This window comes from Tachypleus tridentatus, chromosome 11, assembly GCF_004210375.1.
Source record: "Tachypleus tridentatus isolate NWPU-2018 chromosome 11, ASM421037v1, whole genome shotgun sequence".
NCBI lineage: Eukaryota > Metazoa > Arthropoda > Merostomata > Xiphosura > Limulidae > Tachypleus > Tachypleus tridentatus.
Genome location: NC_134835.1, coordinates 83,263,574 through 83,286,139, shown reverse-complemented (window position 1 = coordinate 83,286,139; position 22,566 = coordinate 83,263,574). Strand labels below are relative to the sequence as shown.

Genomic DNA, 22,566 nt, shown 5'->3' with positions numbered 1-22,566 from the left:
GTGATTCCTTTTGGATGCTCACAATACATTTTACCCAAAAACTGAATTTACGTTGAGTGGTAGAACTAGAAAGCTCATTTGTTTGCTGCTAGTATTATAATATTATAACAATAATAATAAAAAAGGTTTAAAACAGGTCTGAACAAAATATTTGGAAACAAATAATTTAAGTTGGTTATTGGTATAAAGCATAATTTAATGATATTAGTTTTACAGAAGGGCTAAAGTAGTGATATCTGGTCAAAACTTTTAATTTCACCAAACTCTCTGACCATTTCTTTGCAAAGAGACATGTTCCCTTCTCGGCTTGCTAATATGGTCTTCATTCCAGCATTCTTAGCAGCTTGAGCCTCTAAATAATTATATATAAAAAAAGGATTTGGAGACAGGTAGAAAATAGATACCCTTTTTGGTAGGACATTTCATATAATATTTTCAGAATATTTAGCACATACACCAGAGGCTGAGTGATACAGTACTGAGGCATTGGATTTGATATTAGCTGATCTACAGCCAAATACACTGTATTTTATATGTAAACAATTTTTTATTTGAAAATGTACATGGTTCATTCAGGCTTTAGAAATAAATATTCAAAAACACATTGTCTGTTACGCCAGATTAGATTTCCATTTTCCAGGTATATTTGTTTATTAGCTTTAAAAACATCTAATACTGATAACCAAACTTTTTTTTTACCCTCTCATAGGTTTGGTCAAGCTGATCCAGAAGCATTTTTAATTTTAGGATGGAAATCACTTCACACTTTGACTCCATGTATTCATATAAAACATTTTAGTGAAAATACTAAGAATTCTAATTCTTTGTCTACAGATGTTTTTTTATGAATACATGGAGTTAAAGTGTTTTCCATTCTAAGATTAAAAATGCTTTTCTTCATCTGAAAACTCAAGTTTGTTTTTTCAGCAAAACTTTATCAGTTATTTTCTTTACCCTACTTCTATACCAGATCTGTCAACTTGACTAACCTTGTAACCACCACACACACAAATTACCCCTTTTTGTCCTTTCTGGAAATACTTAAGTTATACGATGAACACATTAAGTATAAACAGGTGTGTACTGTTACAAGTTTAATCATTTTACTGCTCTTTGAACCATGTTTACCTAATAATCCCAACCACACAAGTTGAAAATAACTTTGCAAATATGTATCTCACCTACTGAATTACACAATCTATCTACTAGTTGCTTGTAACAATACATCATGAAAATTTTCTATAAACTTGTTAGACCAGATTAAGTACAATAAATAAATGTTTACAAAGAAATATAGCATTTATTTCAGTGTTTTGCTGTCAATGAAATTTAACTCTACTTTTTTAAACTAATGACACTACATTAATTTATTTTTAATTAATTAAATAATGCACCAAAAACAAAGAACAATACACAAAATCAGACATTGTCCTCTACTAATTATCATAATTTACTTGGCTTTCTGATTATGCAACACAATCCATTAAAAAAATTCAACTAAGCTCATCAGTGCATTTCCCAGTGGGAAAGAAAGTTTACAGGCAGTCCATTGCACTTCCAGTTTACAGTAAACAACCTACTATAATATATAATGCAACAGATTAAAACTTTGGCTTTTTATTCTTATCAATAATAGATTATTAAAAACATCAGAAAGAACTACTGGCAATTTCAGAAACAGATGGTGTGACAGGTGGGTATGGCAAGAGGAGTCTGATCTTCAATTTTATGATGCTGTAACCAAGTAATATTGATAGCTATAAAAATTATGCTTTGCATGTGTGATTATTACATTATACTGAGTATAATTGCATACTTCTTGGATGGGAGAGACCAGTGAACAAAGGTCACAATTCTCAGAATGGAGAAATTTAGGATTACTTTTAATATTGCCTTATAAAATGAATAACTTACAATCTGAATTATTAGTTATATTTTATTAAAAAGTTTATTTGTATATCATGCTAAGAAAGTAGTGTAATAAATTTTGAATACAACTCAGTCAAACTTTGTGACATGCTGAAAAGGATGCCTGTATATAGAGGGTTGATGCTTCATGGGGAATGTGTAAATGAAACGGACATTTTCTCTCACCTTTTAAATGCAGTAATTTAAAAGATCGAAGACTTGTTGATGTTAGTGAAACCTACTACTAAGTAACACACAAGAATATAGTGGTGTTTTAGAATATAACTTGTATGGATTTTCCAGAAGCAAAACAGAATTTCAAAAAACTCAGAAACTTTAATGATTACTCTATAGTGTTGTTACATTATACTCAGGAAATATGGGCAATTCAGTATTAAACTCACCTTCAGGTATATCTGTCAAGAATAGAATATGATGTGCCTGATAACCACATTCATTGGCAATTTTTGTGTAGCTAGTACATTCTTTTTTGGGTCCTATGCTGGTGTCAAAGTGTCCATTTATAAACTGTAGGAAAAGAACTGTTCCTTCAGTAAATTTATTAAAATAAACAGACCATGCCTACAGTAGAATGCAATGATACACTGTATAGTAAGGTAATAACCACAACAATTTCTATATTTAAGGAGACTTGAAAAATATTACAGTTAAACATAATATTTTTGCTGTTTGACACAAATTCATGATCTAACCTGTGACTACATCATTTGGACTAAAAACTGTTTGTAGATTTTAGTCAAATGTATGTTCATGACTGAGATTTACAAAATCTGAGTATCAACCTGTAATACTCAAGCATAGGAAGGTATACTCTTGCTACCTTTTGAGTAACAAATGATTGTCATAATTGCTCAACATTGCCACTTTGTGGCAATTTTCACATTGCAACATTGTGAAACCCTATTTCACATGAGGAAAGTTTTGTTGCATCTTCCAATATATAAAAAAAAAAAAATTCTAAATACTAGACATTAATTTTTGAAAAGCATTCAAGTTAGATATTTTTTCTGCTATACATTAAATAGCCTTAACAAAATTTACTTGTCAAATAATTTTCTTTTGTCAAAATGAACCAACTGGAAATATAATTAAAACTATCAATTCATTTGTGCTTTTGTACTAACATACTTCAGCTGCTGGTATAACTAGGCTTGGTAACTAATGTAATTTTACAATTCTTTGGTGCTGCAATATACTTAGTTTTCCATGCTTATCTCCTATTGTATATGAATGCACCTTGCTACCAAACTGAATTTCTGTGCTTATTGAAGCCACTTTTACATTAATCTCTTGTGACAAAAAAATGTGTCTTCTTTCTGACCTCATGGGTCTGTTTAACTCTTTCTATATGAGATAAGGAATTTTATTAAATTGAATCCACCTGGGAAATGTATGACCAGATCAAGAAGTCCATATAAGTTATGAAAGACTTGGTCTATGTGAATAATAATGAATATAAACATTGTTGTAACTATAAATATATGAAAATATAAGAAATGCAGTACTTACCTTTGACTTCTTATTTTTATGCAGTCATTGGCTGATGATATTTGAGCCTACTTGTTTTTGCATAATAATGGAACTAAATCTATCTACTTAAGAAAACAATACTAATATGCACAAAGAAATAATTTTCTTATAAGTTAACTAGCTTCTTAATTATTGCATAAGAGCCTTCAAAAGCATCTGAGTCTGAACACCACAAGATTAACTTTCAAACTGAAGGCAACATTAAGGATACTGTACTGAAAGAATATAGTATTATACATCATTTGATAACTTAAAACTTTGCTTTTCTAGCAGTTATAAATGATGTAGTACTACGTGTTAAAGAATTATTGGCAGTTTATAAAACAGAGGATGTGGCAAGGCAGACATGAGAAGTGAACCTGGTTTTCTAGTTTACGACTCCATAAATTACAATTGAAGGCTATAAAAATTACTTTGTGTTAGTAATATCTATATTGCATTGATTAATTTACATTAAATTCTGGGCTTAAAGAAGACCTAGAGAACAAATGTCACAATTTTCATTATGTGGGGAGATTGACAATTTTTTAAAAGTATCTTTTAAAATTAAGAAGTTAAAACTTGTATAATATTAAAACTTGGTTTATTAACTACATTTTGATGCCAAGTGAATTTGTAGACACTGATAATTTTGTAGTTTAATTAAGTTTTAAATATCATTTTGTAAAATGATGTGACATGCAAACTCTGACCTAACTGAATTGAGAGAGTTCATGTTTTTTTTTAAGTGACCTTTATAGTTTTCATGTAAAAGACTTACCTGCAGTAGGTTTCCATAAGTTGTAGCACCAAACAGAAGTTTCTGGGCTTCCACACTACCAGATGAATATATATAAACATGTTTTCCTGCTGCTTTCCATCTTTTTAGTGCTGGCATAACATCTTCATACACACTTGGAAAGTCAAATCTCAATGGTTAAAACAGCTATACAAACAATATGATTTTAGTAATAGTATGTTAACAACTCAACCAACCCTAATAGAGTAAGAACTCTTGGAAAAATAGTCAAAATGTGTTTTACTCATTATAAAAGTCGTTAAAATGCTGATTTTTCATATTCCTCTTAATTTATCCAAACACGTGGAAAAAAAATTAAAAATAACACTTCAGATTTGTCTGTCTTCAATGAGTTATTACCCAGGGATAAACTTGTTATTTAATGTTAGAACTTAGCTTGACTGAGCTGGATGACAGATGTTATTTATACAAGAATTATATATGTGTGAGAAAAACAATTAAATTAACTTAATACTGCACACTTCTTCCACATGATATAAGTAGTGAGATCACAGGCAAACCACAGAAAATTAAATATAGAAGTGTAATATGTGAACAAATTACAGAAAGGTAAAACATCAATGAACTGTTGTGAGGGTGAAATCATAATGAAATAAGTTATGGAAGTGCAGCAGTAAAAAATGTCAACATGACTTAATGTTAATTCCAAGCAAATTTATTATACTGGATCCAGCTGGGAAATATGTACACCTGATCAAGAAGTCCAGATAAGCATTATAGACCTGGTCTACTCAAAGCAATTGTGCAGCACGAAAAATGTAAGACACCAAAAGGGAAAACATGTTTTCCATTACAAGTTTTAAAAAAAAAAAGTAACTCTTACTGATACTTAGGATTTTGTTCAAATACAAGAGTTTTTAATTTCTTTCTTAAAAGAAACAAAAACAATTTAGTATCCAAAGTGAAACATTTGTCAAAAATAAGGCAGACAATTGTTTTGGTAAAAAATTACTCATGAATGAAAATAAATTTGTTAAAGCATGACTGTCTGAATTTAAAATAACTCTTGAACAGAACCAACCATTTGTGAATTATTGTATCTACATTAGCCATGAATGAACAGTAATATCATGGAATAACTTAGTACACAGTTCCCTGATCTCCATAAAACTAAAATATAGATGGATAATGAAATACAAATCTGATAGGAAATTGAACAAAAATGGACTATTTGTTGTATAAAAAAGAAAATGACTAATTATGTTATATAGATGGGACTGATTATGATACATTTAATTTAAATGTTCAATTCTTATAGTAATAAAATGAACCAAATTTGCAACTTTATGATAGTCAAAAGAACTGTAAAAAAAAATCTTTGAAACAATATTTATTTTGCAAAATCCATCTAAAGCCAAGGCTGAAGAACTTTTATTTATTACAACATTAACTGACTGAACCAGATCCCAATCACATGGCATTATGCCAAATGATGTCAAACCAAATCATTAATTTTCTGGAGTCATTCTTTGGTTTTGACTGTGGATTTAGTATACCTGACATACAATTTACTGAAGATACCACAGGTGAAAGGACACAACTATAGTAGGAAGCCTTCTAAGATTTATTAAATTTTTTAATTTAAATTTATTTTTTAAATCCATTTTTTGAGGATGTAAGTCATGATTGTAGTTTTTGTTGTTTTCAGGCATATTTCTTTATTATACATTCTCCACAAGATTGTTATAAACCAGAATACATACATAAGTATACATGAAACAGTAGGGAACTTTTACAATAAGATTCTTTCACAGAAAGTAATGCTTCTGGTTGAATTATAGCATAGTCTCAAACAGATTTAGGGGTGGAAATCAGAACTTGCAAAAATTTAAAAATGAAATATGAAATTTACACAAACTATAGGAGAGAAAGAAGACAAGCTTAAAACATTTTTTGCTATTAAAAATAAAAATGTATCTTACAGAATGAAAAGAATTATTTTTATACAAAGTTTTGTCAAAACAGAACAAATTGAAGATTTTGTGTTCAAGTTCTCCAAAATATTTACTTCTAAAATAGTTAATCTGTACACTACTTAATAGAACATGAGATAGGAAAAAATAAAAAGAAGCAAATAATGTAAATGCTCTCATGGATTGAAGTATACAGGCCAAAATAGTATTGTATTAAAAAAACAGTAAGGATTTTGCAATAATATTTGATCATTAATAATAGTAAAATATGTTTTATAAGAAAGTTAGTTTGGCTATAAACTCCAGCTGATGAAAACCTTGGAAAAAGTTATAAATATTGTACTGATTATTCACTTAAAAAACAACTGCATTTCTGTTATCAACATAAAATTTACCTACTAAAAGCTCTAATTCAGTAACTAGGTGACATTGCTAAAATACAGTTTTGAGTCTGCTTCAAAGATTTCAGTGAAACTACTCAAAGTCTATTTGTGTAAAATGTCCATAACTTTGAAGTGATAGACTAGAACAGATACTTTAATACCTCTGAAACAATAAAAAATAGAATACCTATACTAAAATGAAATAAATCAGACTGTGCCATAAAAAACAGTTATATGTTAAGTAACAATTTAGACCACAATAGATGAAGTGGTCAAGCAAAGTTTGAGTAGAATCCCACACAACAATAAAGGTCAACTGATCACTGGAGTATCAAGTGGCATAGGCCAGTCTAAAGGGTCAAAGAAAAGGCACTCAAAAAGGCATTTTTCTTGGATGAGAATCTTCTCCTCTAGAAACCCATAAACAATTTTGCTTCTGTCTTGGTGGATTATACCAACCACATGACCTCAAAGCAGCCATCAGAGTTTCCATACTATAACTTTTAACATGTTCTATGTATCTTCATTTTTAAGCTTTTAGTAAACATTACAAGATGATATTCCATGTTACACATACACAAAAGAGATATTTAGCATATCATTTTTCAATATTTTCTTTTTAGTTAAAAAAGTAAAACATCTTTAATATAAAAATTTAACTGAAAATTATGTTTTGATGTCAATTTTATTGAAATACATTGATAAAAAAGTTTCTTAATTATATTTTGAAAACAGTATCAAAAACTTGTGACATGCACTCTTTGGCCTGTTTGTAGCAAGTGGGTTAGTGTGTGCATGTGTGTTTATATATTATGGCAATGATATATTGTCTTGGTTTTAATAATATATATTTTGCCTTGAAAATTTATGGTTATAATAATCAGAGGTTGGAATTTGCTGTTTTTAATAATGTAGTCCTTCCTCATGATTTTGTTTATTCATTTAGCTTCATTTGGATGTAATTATTTAATTTCACTATACATGTCTAAATGGAGGTCAGACAGTAACAATAGAACCTATGTAACCAAGTGCATTCTCAAAAGTGGGTCACAGGTAGTGATACAACAGGTAATAAGCACAAAATGTAGTTCTGTTCTTGTAGTGGAAAAATCTTGAAGGAGGGTATCAGTGGTAACTAATTGCTGGACAAGCTCCTGTGGGTAAGGCTACATTCATCCTACTCAGAAAGGACCAGCTTAGCTTGTGAGGGAATATGAAAAAGATCTAGGTAGATTCAAGACAGGATCAGCAACCCTAAGATAGTGCAATGGAAACAAGATTATAGAAAAAAATATCTGAAGTATAAAGTGGCACCTAATCCAGTCGAAGCTGTGAATCATATGGAGGATAGGCCTCTCATCTCCATATCTCAAGTGGTACACAAGATTGTACCTACTGAGGCATCCTCTTACACTTTCAGAGGGCTTCAGAGCTCCAGCTAGAAGGTGGAAATTTGCAAAGGAAATGGATCAATTCATAAAACACATCTCACGTTATAAGGAGAAACTGATTATTTATTGTTGTTTTATAATGATTTCTCAATTTCAGACACCCTGGAATTATGACCAGGGGTTTTGAGTGGTACAGAAATATATCATCTGGCTATTAGAATCAAAACCAAAGGCAAACAAAATCTTGAAGTTTCAAAAAATGTATTCAGATACTTCAACATGCCTACATTCAAGATAAGCTCTTAAGAGTACTACAATCACAATGCTATAACATCACTAAATGGATAAACTGGTACGATGCAACCCAAATTTAAGGTGTTTGGAAACATTGCAGTAAACAAAATTGGTAACTTCACAAGTCGATTTCTCATGTGGCTTGAGTAAGACCTGAAAAATATGATTTGGTGTAATGTATAAACAATCTTCTTCAAGTCATCCTGATAGATTCAGTATGATTCTGACTGATTGAATGTAAAAACTTTCTTCAGAGTGAAAATTGTGATCAAACAAGGTAGATAACAAACATACAAAACCCAACAACAATGGATACCATCTCTTAAGGTTTCAATTTTATTTAGGAGGGTGTAATTTGGGTACAAGGTTTTCTGAAAAAAACAACAACAAGTTATATGAATCATATCAAAGAGAAATATTAGAACATCTTTTGACCAATACAAGCAATAAAAAGACATGTTTTGAATACATCTGATAAAGTGAACAAACTGTTGATAGTTCAGAAAAGGAAAAAGCCAAGAAATGTAAGACTATGCCCAACAGGATAGTATCTAGGATATCTGGTAAACTGAAGATGATGGTCTCAAAAGAGTTCCTGGAATAACAGGGGAAGAAAGAGATTAATGGCTTCTTTGGCATCTGAAAGTTGAAAATTAGGCAGCTTTGAAATCAGCTGTTGAAGAGGCTTATGCACTATAATCATGAAATATGGAAAAAAGCAATATGTTAATAAACTGGCAACAGGCAAGAAAAACTGTGTCTAATGCAACAATCGGTAACTGCGAAAGGTTGTCAAACAGGACTGTTAGACCATGAAGGAAGCGTGTCAACAACAGCAGGCTAACATTCTAACCACAAAAAAAGGGAATTCAGCATTTTGGCCAAAGGACCTAACAACAACCAGTCTGAATAAAAAACTAATATAGGTGAAAATTCTTCAATGATAAACAATGGTTGTTTGTTTATTTTGAAGCACAAAGGTACATAATGGGTTATCTGTGATATGTCCACCATGGGTATCAAAAACCCAGTTTTTAGCATTTTAAGTCCACAGACATACTGCTGTGCCACTGGCAGGCAAGAAACAATGAAGTCCTGGAAGAAATTCTATCTGAAAATTAACTGAAAATTGTGCACATGGAAAACTATAATTTTGTATCAAAGTATGATGTATTGAGAAGCAATTTTGTAAAATGGATGGTAACTGCCTGTTGTGGAGACAAGTGTAGAGGAGGACATTTTGAAAGTCTTGACCTTTCGTCTTCTGGTCAGTATGTGTATAGGTGTTGTTGGTCTTTTATAGTGTCCTGGTAGATTTTGGAGAGCATGTTATGATTGGTTGGATTATCACTGTTTCTGATTGGAGATTTCCTGTAGATTCAACCAATGGCAGCCACAGGTTACTCACCTCTACTCTGGAATCTCTGTTCAGTGAAGGTTTAATAGTGTTAATATAAAATGATTCTTTGATTTTTCTTTTCTTCCAGAATTTGCCTGTATCAATGATTCCAGTTTTTATCCAGCTTATTCTGTGTCCAGTTGATGTGGTGTACTCTGCAATGGCTGAATTTTGTGTTTTCATGAGTCTTGTATTATCTTTATGTTCTTTTATTCTTGTTCAGAGTTTTCTTCCCATTTCTCCAATGTATGTGTTGTTGCAGGAACACGGAATTTCATAAATGATGTTTTGAGATTCTCTTTGGTGGGCCACTATTTGTTCATAAGACAATTCAGAAAGCTATACGTCAAATCCCAGGATATTATGGTCAGTTTTGACATCACAGATCTATTTACCAATGTTCCAGCCTCAGAAACCCTTCACATCACCAGATAATGACTGCTGAATGACAACTCTCTACCACACAGAACAGATATGCAAATAGATGCCATAATGGAACTAATAACCATTTGCCTACAATCAACCTATTTCCAATGCAATGAGGAATTCCACAAACAAACAGATGGCCTAGCCATGGGATCACTACTCTCTTCAATCCTAGCAGACATTTTCATGGAAGACATTGAAGAAAGAGCCCTTTCATCCACATCTATAAAACCAAGTTTCTACAGATGCTACATCGATGACACCTTTGTTATTTGGCCCCATGGTAAAAAAAAATTTACTAGCCTTCTTAGAACATCTGAATTCTGTAGACAAAAGAATCCACTTCATTATGAAAATAGAGGAACAAAACAATCTACTGTTTCTTGACATACTCATCAGCAAACAAGCAAGACAAATACACTTCCAGTCCTATCATCTAACGTCGATAAAATGTGGTATAATCTAATGCCTGAATAATAGAGCATAAAATATTTGCGATAAGACATCCATCGAAGCAGAATGCCAAAAGATTTTAGAAAGTTTTAAACAGAATGGTTACACCTCCTCCTTCATCAAAAACTCCTTGAAGAAGACCACGACAAAAGAAAAAGATCAGAAAGTCACCACCACTATGACCATTTACCTTCCATACCTACAACATTTCAGTGAAAAACTTAAATGCATAGCCAAGAAATTCAACATAGTAGTCTGGTGGATATCCTACAATACTTTAAGGTCCATTCTGGTAAAAAACAAACAGCAACCTACCAAAGAGAATCTCAAAAATGTCATATATGAAATTCCATGTTCCTGCAATGATACATACATTGGAGAAATGGGAAGAAAACCTGCGACAAGAATAAAAGAACAAAGATAGTGCAAGACTAATGAAAACACAAAATTCAGCCATTGCAGAGCTTGCCACGTCAACTTGGATACAGAATAAACTGGGAGAAAACTAGAATCACTGACACTGACAAATTTTTATATTAACACTATTAAACCTTCACTAAACAGAGATTCCAGATTAAAGGTGAGTAACCTTGGTTGAATCTACAAGAAATCTCCCATCAGAAATAGCAATAATCCAACCAATCATAACACACTCTCCACAATCCACCAGGATACCATAAAAGACCAACAACACCTATACACACACACACTGACCTGAAGACGAAAGGCGAAAGACTTTTGAAACTTCATCCTCTACACTTGTCTCCACAACAGGCAGTTGCTGTCCATTCCACAAAGTTTCACCATGAATACTCTGCCTAAACAACCTATGAAAGAATGATGTATTAAAATTTCAAAAAAACATAACAACCATGTAGTAATAAAAACTACATCAGTGATAACTGCAATAAGGAAGGCTGGAAATTAAAAAATATGATCCTAAATAAAAGAACCAAGAGCACGTAGGGATAAAAATTTTGAGAAAATAGATGAGTAAAGGAAAGTAGCTCTGCTAAAAGACTATTAACATATAATTGGCTCCTAAGAGCATCAGCAATGATCTGAAGACCAAAAGAAGTAGAAAAATATAAGTATTCATGAACAGAATTGTTCAACTTGAGATGAGCACCTTCAGGCACAACAGAATTCAATATCTGATATAGATCATAACTGAGAAAAAGAGAAATCAGACAACCAGAAGTTTCCTCAAAATTAGGGCAAGCTAATCCTATAAATCCTACTTTCCACACAGTGGAGGTGAACAGGTGGAAACAGAAGATCTTTATTATCATTATAGATAATGTGGACATCAGCAGATAATATAGAATTAAAGGTTGAATATATTAACTCTGGGAGCTCCTTGAATGTTAGCAAATGACAAAATGAATAAAGCCTTCAAGGAAGTTAGTGAAATTTCCAATATTGGTAGGAGCATTTGCAGCAGTAATTAACTTTGACCTCAGAATTCATGGTGAGAAAAGTTAAAAACATCTGTAAAACAAAAAATGGTGGGAAAGCAGAGTTTATGTACATCTATCTTCCTGGTGCATGTGGAAAGGTGGAAGATTGATAGTGAGCAAGATGAGCAACAGACAGGATATAAAATGAGAATAAAGTAGGTAAATTCATGGTAAAATAACAGAATAAGAAATTTAACTAAGTGAAAGGGTAACTTATATTAATAATAATGTACCATGTGTAGTTTATTTACATATACAAGTACCTACTGGCCCACTATCTTTCCACTATGATAAGCTTCTCTCCACATATGACCCTGAAGCTGTTTCAATGCAGTTGTTTTACGGTCAGCATCCATCTGATCAAGTACATTGGTTATGATAGCTTCTTGAAGTTTGCCCTCATCATCATCATCAACATCTGGTATTTGAACTACATTTAACCCATTCTTCAAGTCTTCTACTGCCTATTACAGGATGGAATAAAAAATGTGTATACACTGTATCTGGTTGCTTATCATTATGTCTTCATATTAAATAATATATATTTCATTATCCAGCTGTTTGAGATATGTAATGGCTGAAAAGAAGGTATGATTAGAAACCTTACCTTTGCAAGTTCTTACTCTATTGGCTTTGTTCATATATAGAGATCCTTTTTGATTATGTTATATAATGTTGCTAGGAGGATAGAGAGCTTCTGTCACTGACCTCTGCATTCATGGATTTTTAGTTGCTACAATATGTTTCAGATTGTTTACAACTGCTGGGCTTTGACTTGTTACAATTCACTTTCTGGATACCTTTGCTGCTCCAAGTTGATCCATATACTTTCATTTTCCAGCACCATTTAGTACAAAAGATTCCCCATCTTGGAAAATATAAATCCTTGATCTGAAAACATCTTTATGATCTGGGCATATGAATATCTTGTATGAAGCATGAGTTGCAACTTGTCAAAAACTAGTATCTCCATTTTTACAGTCTTTCATGTAACTATAAATTCTGTATTCCATAAGAAAACCAAATCAGATCGAATAAAATTCCCTGAAGTTTGAAGCATATTGTCTTCAATGGTTGTTGTTTTTTTGTTATAGTAGGTAATGTATTTATCTGCTGTTTTGAGTGGTTTGTTTAATTTTTGGGGTATTAAGAGAGGGAGACCCCATGGCAACATCTTGACTTTAAGAATGTGAAGTTTGGCAATGACTGGAAGGTGTGGTCAGGGCAGAGATGGAAGGAGACACTGATTCATGAACTGTGTTGATTTTGGAAAGTATTTCATTAAGATTTGCTAATGAAGACTGTGTAGGGGATAGGGTAAGGTCTGTTTGGACTCCTACTGTAGTAGTAGAACGGGTTACAGCAGAATAAGTTCTGGACGGAATAGGTAATAATAATTTTCGAGCCTCTGTGTAAGTGAGATTGTTAATTGTCTTGAGATGTTGTACTTCTTTTTATTCTATCCATTTAAGGCAAGAGGTAAAATAAGAAAGATGCACACCATTATAGTCTATACAATGTGGTTCAAGTTGATATTTAGTGGCATTATGGTCTTTACCACCACAATGGGCACAGGTCAAGGAACCATGACAAGATTGTTTTGAATGACCAAATCATTGACAATGGAAACATCGTACAAGATTTGGAATATAAGGTCGCACCTTACAATTCAGATATCCTGCTTTTATTGTGGTGGGAGGACATGGTACTGTAAATGTTAGTATTAGAACATTTGTTGGTTCCAGAATTCCATCTTTTCCAGTGAAGATTCGGCATACTGCTGTGACACCTTGGCTGGAGAGACATGGGGATCTCTGATTTGGGGACAGTCCTTAAATCTCTTTCAGCTATGACTCCTCTGGAAGTATTCGAAGTGGAATGAGGAGTAATTTCAATGGGTATGTCCCTCAAGACCTTTGATGTCAGGAGGAGTTTGAAATGCTGTGATGAAGATGTTTCCACTAAGATGTCTACCGAACGTAGCTTTTTTATCAATTTAGGGGAGCCAGCAAACCCTTCTAAGCCCTTCTGAATAAAAAATGGGAACATCTGCCCTAGAGGTTTGTCACTTAAGGAATGCAAAATTGCAGGACAGATTCAAGTGGTGTTAGGTTGTACAGATTCATCAATGCGTGGCCATTTCCAGTAGTTGGGTTTTTCTCAATGGTTTCAAGTTTGTTTTGTTTTTTTTGTTTTAGTAGTATCCATAATAGAAAAATTTTTAGTGTCCACTGACCCCACCCACCATGGAGCCCTACAAGTGGATGTACTACAGTGCCTTAAGGGCACTGCAGCAATGCCAGGGTGTCGTGAGTGCTATAGTCAAACACCAGTGTCAGACACAATGTCCACAACACCCGTTGTGTACTCAGTTGACCCTGGCCCAAATGAACTAACCAATTGTTCTTGGGGGAGGGCACCCCAAGACTGCCCATTTACAGGAATTCAAGGCCAAAGTGGTGTGTTGGAGTTAGACCCCTCAACCACCAGGATTTTCTCCTCCCCTTCACGGCTTACCATTCATGGCAAACACGCAGGTGGATGTTTAGATTCCAGAGGAGGTAAACTGTAAGAACAGAACCTTCTCTTGGAGGTCCCCTCACCATGTACAGGAATCCACATTGAGGGGGACTTGTATATTTATTAACTGTTACAAGCAAACTCAGTGACAAAGACAACGCATATCAATACATTTAAATGACATTTCTGTGAATATTAGCATACAGTTATGCTGACTTTCACTAGTTGCCAAGATGGAAGGATAAGATCTGTGATGGGTTTTGCTTTTAAATGGATTTCCCTATGAAAATTTACATGAAGGTCAAATTATATATATGAGATTTCTATCTGCCTTTGAAGAATATATTCAAGAAATGCTAGTTTTCAATAATGACAATACTGAAATTCAACATGGTGGCTGTTTAAGACAGAATTTATGATGGATCTTTTACATGAATCTTCAGTTTCACATTTTCCTCACCATTTGAACAATTTTTTATGCTTACCTGCTATACTACAATCTGACCCAAGTGAAGTTAAATAATGTTTTTATTCCAAGAATATATCAAAAGATGTAGCACCATATTAGCACACTTTAATAACAATTAATAAATATTTGGCCTATCTTTATTTATCAGCAAGTATAAAAACTGTTTACAGTCAAACTAAAAGTGACATTTTATGAGAAAGGGTAAAAACAACACAAGGGTATTAAATTATCAGGTAATGAATTTGTTTAAAATCACAAATGATGCATCCAATTATCTTAGAGAAACTTGATTTAACAACTTTGCTGATATTTTGATTTATAAGAAAGTTCTGTTAAAAAATCGTAAAACTGAAAGGTTTACCTGCATTCTCAATGAGTCAATGTCTTTTATTAACTCAGCATTCTTCCAGTGGTCTTTAATGTATCCAATCAAGTTTTGTCTTATATAAGGAAACAACACATCCTGAAAATATTACACACATATATGATCAAACGTATATATACGTCACTCACGTATGTTTTAAATCCACAAAATCAGGTATGAAGTACAAACACTTTTACTTGGAATCTTGATCTTGTCATTATCCGTAAACATAAAAACATATACAGTAATAATTAACACCAAAATGTTGTATAGTACAGCTCATTTGCAAATATAAAATTGTTGGATACTTATATATTACATTCTATATTAAACATAATTCAGTATATTCAGCCCTCTACCACTTCTTTTAAAATTTTATCAGCAACTTCATAGTTTGAACAGTTATTTCTTCATACAAAAGTTTGGTTTGTTTTGAATTTTGTGCAAAGCTACATGAGGGCTATTTGCTCTACCCATCACTGATTTTGCAGTATAAGACTAGAGGGACGGCAACTTGTCATCACCATCCACTGCAAACTTTTGGGCTACTCTTTTACCAACAGATAGTGGGACTGATCATCACATAATAACACCCCCATGGCTGAAAGGGTAAGCATGTTTGGTGTGACAAGAATTCAAACCCTTGACCATCAGATTATGAGTCAAGTATCTCAACCATCTGGCAATGCCAGGCCCTCATACAAAACTTAATTTTTATCATGAAAAACAATTAGTTTTGAAGTTACATGAATGGAATAACCTGAATTCCTTAAAACTATGAAAGCATAAACTTAAAAAGAATAATTAGTACTGTTTACTGAATATAGCTAATACATCTATATTATTTTTAGAGAAACAACTTTAACATTAACATTTCTAAAAATGCATAGGATTCTTAATTTACATACATATAAGCCAAGATAATAAGATTTAGCTGGTAGTGAGTCACTGATATTTAAAAAATGCAGTGTGATGAATGTTGGAGATGAATTTTAAGATGTAAAATAAAAACAAATAGTGCAATACAGCAGAGCTTTAGCTTTAAGCGATACTATTTATTTGATTGACTCTGTTATATTCTGAAGATAACAAGATGAGAGAGAGAAATTTAAGAGTTGCCAAAAAAACAAAAATCCTTGCCTAAGTTAACACACTTAATTTTCCAACAGTGTGAGTGACACATAGATTTACTTGAGCAACGAAGGACAGAACTTTATAGCAGCTTAAAAGGGGAATCAAATATTTCCTTGAACAGATATGGTGGTTTCAAATTTGCACCTTTTTTTTTAAGGCTGGGTGTGTAAGGACCAAATGGTTCCTAGTTGTCCACATATTACATTAAATTCCTCCTCATACATATTTTAAACATAATGGTATCAAATGTAAGTGTTTTTAACATAAAAACTAAATGTAATGTACAAATAACTGAAAAAAAACTTGAATTAATTGATAATAATAATAAATCACAATTGTAATATTTTGGTTGCTGAATAATTGGAACACTCAAAAACTAAATCAGAAACATTAATTGTAATTAATCAAATATCTTATGTAACACAGATTAAATTGATTAATTGTCTAGCTCTATCTGCTGGTGCCCACAGTCACATTTGCTACATTTCAATATTCATTGTCAATCCACAATGTTGCCTCTTTTCTGTTGCTTCATTTTTTGTTATGCAAAAAGCTACAGAATTGGCTATACATGTTGTATCCATCACAGTTACCAGAACAAAGTTTTTGGCATTATGAGCCTTCAAACTTACTACCAAGTCACTAGAAGCATTCTCCATTGCTATTGTCCATACTATAATCTTGGATAAAATGGAGATTACAGTGCACAATAATAGCTTTAGTCATTTTTCTTTTCATTGTGTTGAGAAACAGTAGTAATCAGTGCAAAACATAACATTTGAAGTGTATTTTTAAATAACTGATAACTTCCAAAAAGAAGTCTTTTCAACTATGAAATATATGCAATGACATTAGATGACTTACAATGAACTCTCCAAAGTTACCATTTGTATCAAGCTCTATACTTAGCCATATCCCATAAAATAATCACTGAATTCATGTTATGAATGCTTAACTACTTTCATAATCATATTTATAGCTTCAGTTTGCCATCTGCCTTTAAATTTTGCTTTCTGTGCATTGGATTCAACAAATAGGCAAGTTGGATGAGAGGAAAAAACCAATGTCCCAATGGAAAATGTCATCAAGTCCCATTCTTCAGCTGCTAACATGAGACAAATAGTTCAAGGTTTCGTCATTGTGGTAGTGCACCTTCTTGAAGATAATTACCTCTGACAATAATAAACTGTCATCTACAAATTTTATAACAGCATAAAAAAATTACTGCAACAGACCCAATACTCCACTTGTTTGAACCCATAAAACTAGTTCATTCTGTACATTTCTATATGTGCACTGACTAGTATGTGCATAATGGCTATTTGCAAATATTCCCTTTTTTTCAGTGTACTTGATAACTGATCCCAACAAGAGTATTATACAAAGAATAATTTTTTAAAAATCATCTTAAATGTTTTTCAGGTCTTATGAGGAATATGTTTCTCATAAATTTCCTTTGCAGTGCATGTTTTCAAATGTCCTTAGCAAACAGGCTACTAAACCACAGATGATGAGGTGAGCACCTTTCTGTTCAAATACAGCTCATGCATCCTTCATATTAATTATAGAATCAAAGATCATACCATGAAAATTCTCTAATGCCAGTATTTACAGCATCAATGAAGACTTTTGCATATACTTACCTAGTTTTTAATTCAATTTTCTTTAGTAGTACCAGTTTTAGATTATAAAATATATAATCTAAATTATAAATTCTTAGTAAGTTTACAAAAGAAATTGCTAATTAAAAAAAAGAAGAAGAGATTATTATTTTGGCCTCACTTAGAATATTGAGTACAGTTTTGATCTCCTTACCCAAGATTAATAAAGAATATTACCTTACTGGAAAGGACTCAGATACCAAGGATAATAGGAAAAGATCATTTGCTCTTGACAAAAGAGAGGTAAGAGGTGATTTTATTGAAGTTTACAAGAGCAATTGAACAATCAATAGGATGACAGCCTCCAATTCTTTGTCCTGTATTATGAGGATAATAGAATTACACGACCCAAGTTTTGCTAGACATGGAAGGACAGGCTAGTTGCAACAGTTTAATTTTTCTAGGAACATGGTAAGTTGAAGAATGAGTTGCCACTAGCAGTAGAAGAGACCATCACTTTTTGAAAATTTGGCAGGAAAAATAAATGATTTCCTGAAAAGTAAAGGTTGGGTGTGCAAGGGCATTTGATGTCATTTTTTGATACAATTTAATTGGTTCATAATGCAAAGACTAACTAGAACTTTTGTATTGACAGACCTAAAACAGAAGAACATCCTACAAGTAGAAAAAATTGGGAAAATGTGATAACAGTATTATTATGTAACTATAATACAAAATAAACTGTAAAAAATTCCCAAGGGAGTAAGAAAGCTGGTCCAAACCTCCAATAAAGTTATGTTGATATGTTCAAATATTAATGTAGTAATGTTTTAAATTTTGATTAAACTAGATCAGAAATAGACCCATTTGCAGTAGTGTTTGATGGAAAAGAATAAATGTTTTAAATATGCATAAAAATGTATTTTCTACAATTTGTTGAATTATATTAAAATTTTTTGTCCTTACTCTAAATCAACTCTGTAACCGATATGCAATTATTAATTCTTACTTCCTAAAGTAAGAATTCCTATATTATCTCCAAAGCCCAAAATAACTCGCTAAAAAGGTAAAAATCCTTATTAGTATTCTTCAATTTATTCATTGTACACGACGTTGACATTAACCCTAATAATAATAATACGTTCTGAAATATATCTGAGGCTGGTCATATAATACAAAATGTAAACAACTAACTCTACCTGAACTAGTCCTAAAAGTAAAAAAATTCCAACTTAGTACTTTTAAACTTGTATGGTCACTCCTGCCATCGTTACCATTGGCCTGATTGAGTACGGAAAATATAGAACCTAGTAATATTTTTCTTATTGCTACAGTGCAAGCTATAGATATTTAGTTTTAATAAATTGTATTACACTTTAGTAGAAAACATTTTCTTTAAAATATGACAACGAAAAAAATCTTACTTTTACAACACTTATAGATGTTGTTGTTCCTTCAATATCCAATAAAATTGCACTGATATTATAAACGTCAACATGCACCATTCTTTCAATTAATATAATCTGAAGGATGTGACGCTATATTTTCAGCCACGACATAAAGGGTTATAAGGCAGCTTTGAGTTTACTATTATTATTATTATCAAGTACAATGATTCGTAGATTAATATATTCTAAACCGTGTTTTAATGAATTTCAATTTGCAGTTCCGCTGGTAAAAATCCTGATAACTAATAAAATTCAATAGGATATACGCACATCCTTCGCTTGGTATTGTTGGCGCACAAAAGTGATACCTATATAAAGGATAAAAAGGCACCATAGGTTAATTTACTTTATTTCGTTCTAAAATAATTTCAAGTGTTGTGGCTATTGAAGATTTCTTGTTAGTAATCAAAAATACCTTAGGTATTAAAGTAAAGTGCGGCCAGTAAAGTATTGAGCATATGACTTAATGAAATGAAATCAAAATTGGTGGCCAAACTGGTAGTTATTCATCAGTTAGCTAGGTCGCGTATTTTGTTTTAAGTACCCCGCTGGTACAACTGTAAGTCTACAGATTTATAGACTAAAATCAGGGGCTCGATTCCTCTTGCTGGACTCAGCAGATAGCCCGATGTGGCTTTACTATAAGAAAAACACACACACAAACACTGATAATTAATTGTCTCCAAAGTATTTGTTTATGATTTGTGGAAATCATTCACTGAACTTTTACGGAGTGCACTTATTTGGAAGCATTATTCATGTGTGACTTTTTTGGAACTTTGGAGAGACTCTGTTCCTTCTTTTCAGTCTCACCTTATCAATTGGAAATGCTGATGGACAATGTAGGCATGACAGTCAAAATATTTTCCTAGACAAGATGGAATGCTCATCACGACGCTGTGAACCCAGTGAATGGAAATTTTGAAAATCTGGCCTCAACTCTTGAAGTACTGTGCGATCTAAAAGAAAATTTGGACACAAGAGGATCAGCTCAGATTTTTCTGTCTGCCGTATGTGATTTCTCTTTTTTTAAAGGCGTAGTAGAAATTAATCTCACACAAAAGTAATTGCAAACATTTGGAATCAGCATTGAAAAGCGCATTATGAAGCTTCATGATTTAAAACTGTTTCTTGAAAATCAGCGCAATGAAATTTTGGAGAGGGTCATTCATTTTACAACTACAAAGTGTGAGGAAATGGATATTTCTTTGGAGAGAAAAGGGAGAGTAAAGCTCCGGAAAAGGATGCCAGGAGAGATGGTAAAGGATGCTGGTCTCACATTGCCAAAGGAAGTAAAAAGGGCTATGCTTTATTTATTAGTCTTTATCACTTTCATCAAGAATTGGAGATTCTTTCTAAGACAATGGATCAAATTCTGTCAATCTTCTCTGTTATTCAGCCAAACACTTCGGTTGCTTGCAATAGAAGAATAACTTCGGAAGTAAATTCCAAATTTGACTCTTACTTGAGATGCATTCTTCGATGAAGATATCAGTGTGAAAATTGAACGACTTCAGAGGTATTTGGAAGCTGCTAAAATTAGCGCTGAAGGGGCAAAGAAATGGACATTATTACAGTTTCTAGAGTTTATTGTGAAATTCGATTTTTGTGTATATATGCCAAGCTTGTTACTGTGTTTGAGATTTTTTTCTGTCTGTGTGTCTATTGCTTCACGTGAAAGAAGTTTTTCCAAACTGAAATTGGCAAAAGAAATATGAATATGCAAAGCAAGTGAATTTTGATGAGGTCATTGATCAATTTTCAAAAATTAAGGCTCGGAAGCACATACTGTGAATCATCTATATTTACCTTTGAAAAATAGACTGAGTGTTGAGACTGGATTTCCTGTGTTTTTGTATAAAATAAAATGCAGTATTACTTGTTCACTGATTTTTAATGTCCTGCATTTTTCTTATTTTAAATTTACTTATGAAAGTACTGTACCGTTTAAAAGCCTACTTGCAAACATAATATATGTTTCTGTGTGTTTAAATTTTAAAATTATTTATGTGTGTGTGTGTGCAAAAAGAATGATCCGCCCTGGGTGCCAAACACTATAGGCATGCCTCTGGTCTAAACAATACTTTGTATTTGCAGTTAAAGGTTTATTTTGAAATATAGTATCTTTAGTACTGTTTTTTTTTAAGTATATCAACATTTTAAAACTAAAGGATGTTTGCAACCTGAATATTTTGTGGAAGGTTGATTTTATATATTACGTTTTTTGTAGTGCAGTCATAAATTATTTTTGATTATTAGTGACAAGCACAAAGGCTTATAAAGCTAAGAAAAAAACATTTTACAATACCCTGGTAAGCACAGTTATTGAAAACTCATTGTGGGGCTTTATATTTAGCATTAAACAAACAAACATAGATTAGCTAAAATAAAAGTGGAATATTGATGATAAGAACCAAGGCATAGAGAACATGTATCAATGATTTCTAAACTGATTATATATGGACTTGGTCATTTTGACCGAGCTTGGAACCACCTGATAATAATGAAAGTATATATACTATAAGTTGTAATTTAGTAAATGTAGTTGCATAAAATTTGGCAAGTTTTTAGCACATTTTATGAGTATGAGTCCTTTGCACACAAACAATCAGAGTTATTTTAAGTCTTTTTTAATGTGTTTGTGAATTTACAGTCGAGGTCTGACTCTGATTAGTCTTAGTGCAAAATGATTTTTATATTAAGAATAAAAATACTTTTTCATCTAGCAGTTTTCAGATCTCTTTTTCATTAACTCTAGAGCCTTCTGTAAGAATATCAAGTTTTTTTCCGTATAACTTTATATTTTATCTTATTTTCTCTACCACTACACTGTTTACAGCTTGGTCCAGTTAACCGACCTTTTAATATCCACATAAAACAAATATAAAATATAAATTACTCTTATTTTCTAAAATGACCGCACATTGTATCACGAGTAATACTATTATTTTAATTTTAGTTGTTTCCTTGTCTATTTTAACAGCGTTCTAATTTTTATGCTTTAGTTACTTTTATAACAATTAATAAAAAATACACATAAAAACCAAAAAATG

At 32.2% G+C, this 22,566-nt stretch overlaps 1 protein-coding gene across 4 annotated transcripts; it reads right to left on the bottom strand.

Annotated features, from left to right (window-relative positions):
- Positions 1-171: 171 nt before the first annotated feature.
- Positions 172-19,809, bottom strand: Enoph (enolase-phosphatase E1). Of its 4 annotated transcripts, none has more exons than XM_076468267.1 (6): positions 19,490-19,809; positions 15,328-15,429; positions 12,245-12,441; positions 4,220-4,352; positions 2,313-2,436; positions 172-352 (listed from the first exon to the last, which is right to left on the bottom strand). In XM_076468267.1, exons 1-6 carry the CDS (start codon positions 19,568-19,570, stop codon positions 222-224), a joined length of 768 nt encoding a protein of 255 aa, XP_076324382.1. In that variant the 5' UTR covers positions 19,571-19,809; the 3' UTR covers positions 172-221. The 4 variants fall into 4 exon arrangements, with proteins under 4 accessions (XP_076324382.1, XP_076324384.1, XP_076324385.1 ...); XM_076468269.1 differs by lacking the exon at positions 19,490-19,809 and adding an exon at positions 19,305-19,438; XM_076468270.1 differs by lacking the exon at positions 19,490-19,809 and adding an exon at positions 19,265-19,401.
- Between the last annotated feature and the right edge of the window lie 2,757 nt (positions 19,810-22,566).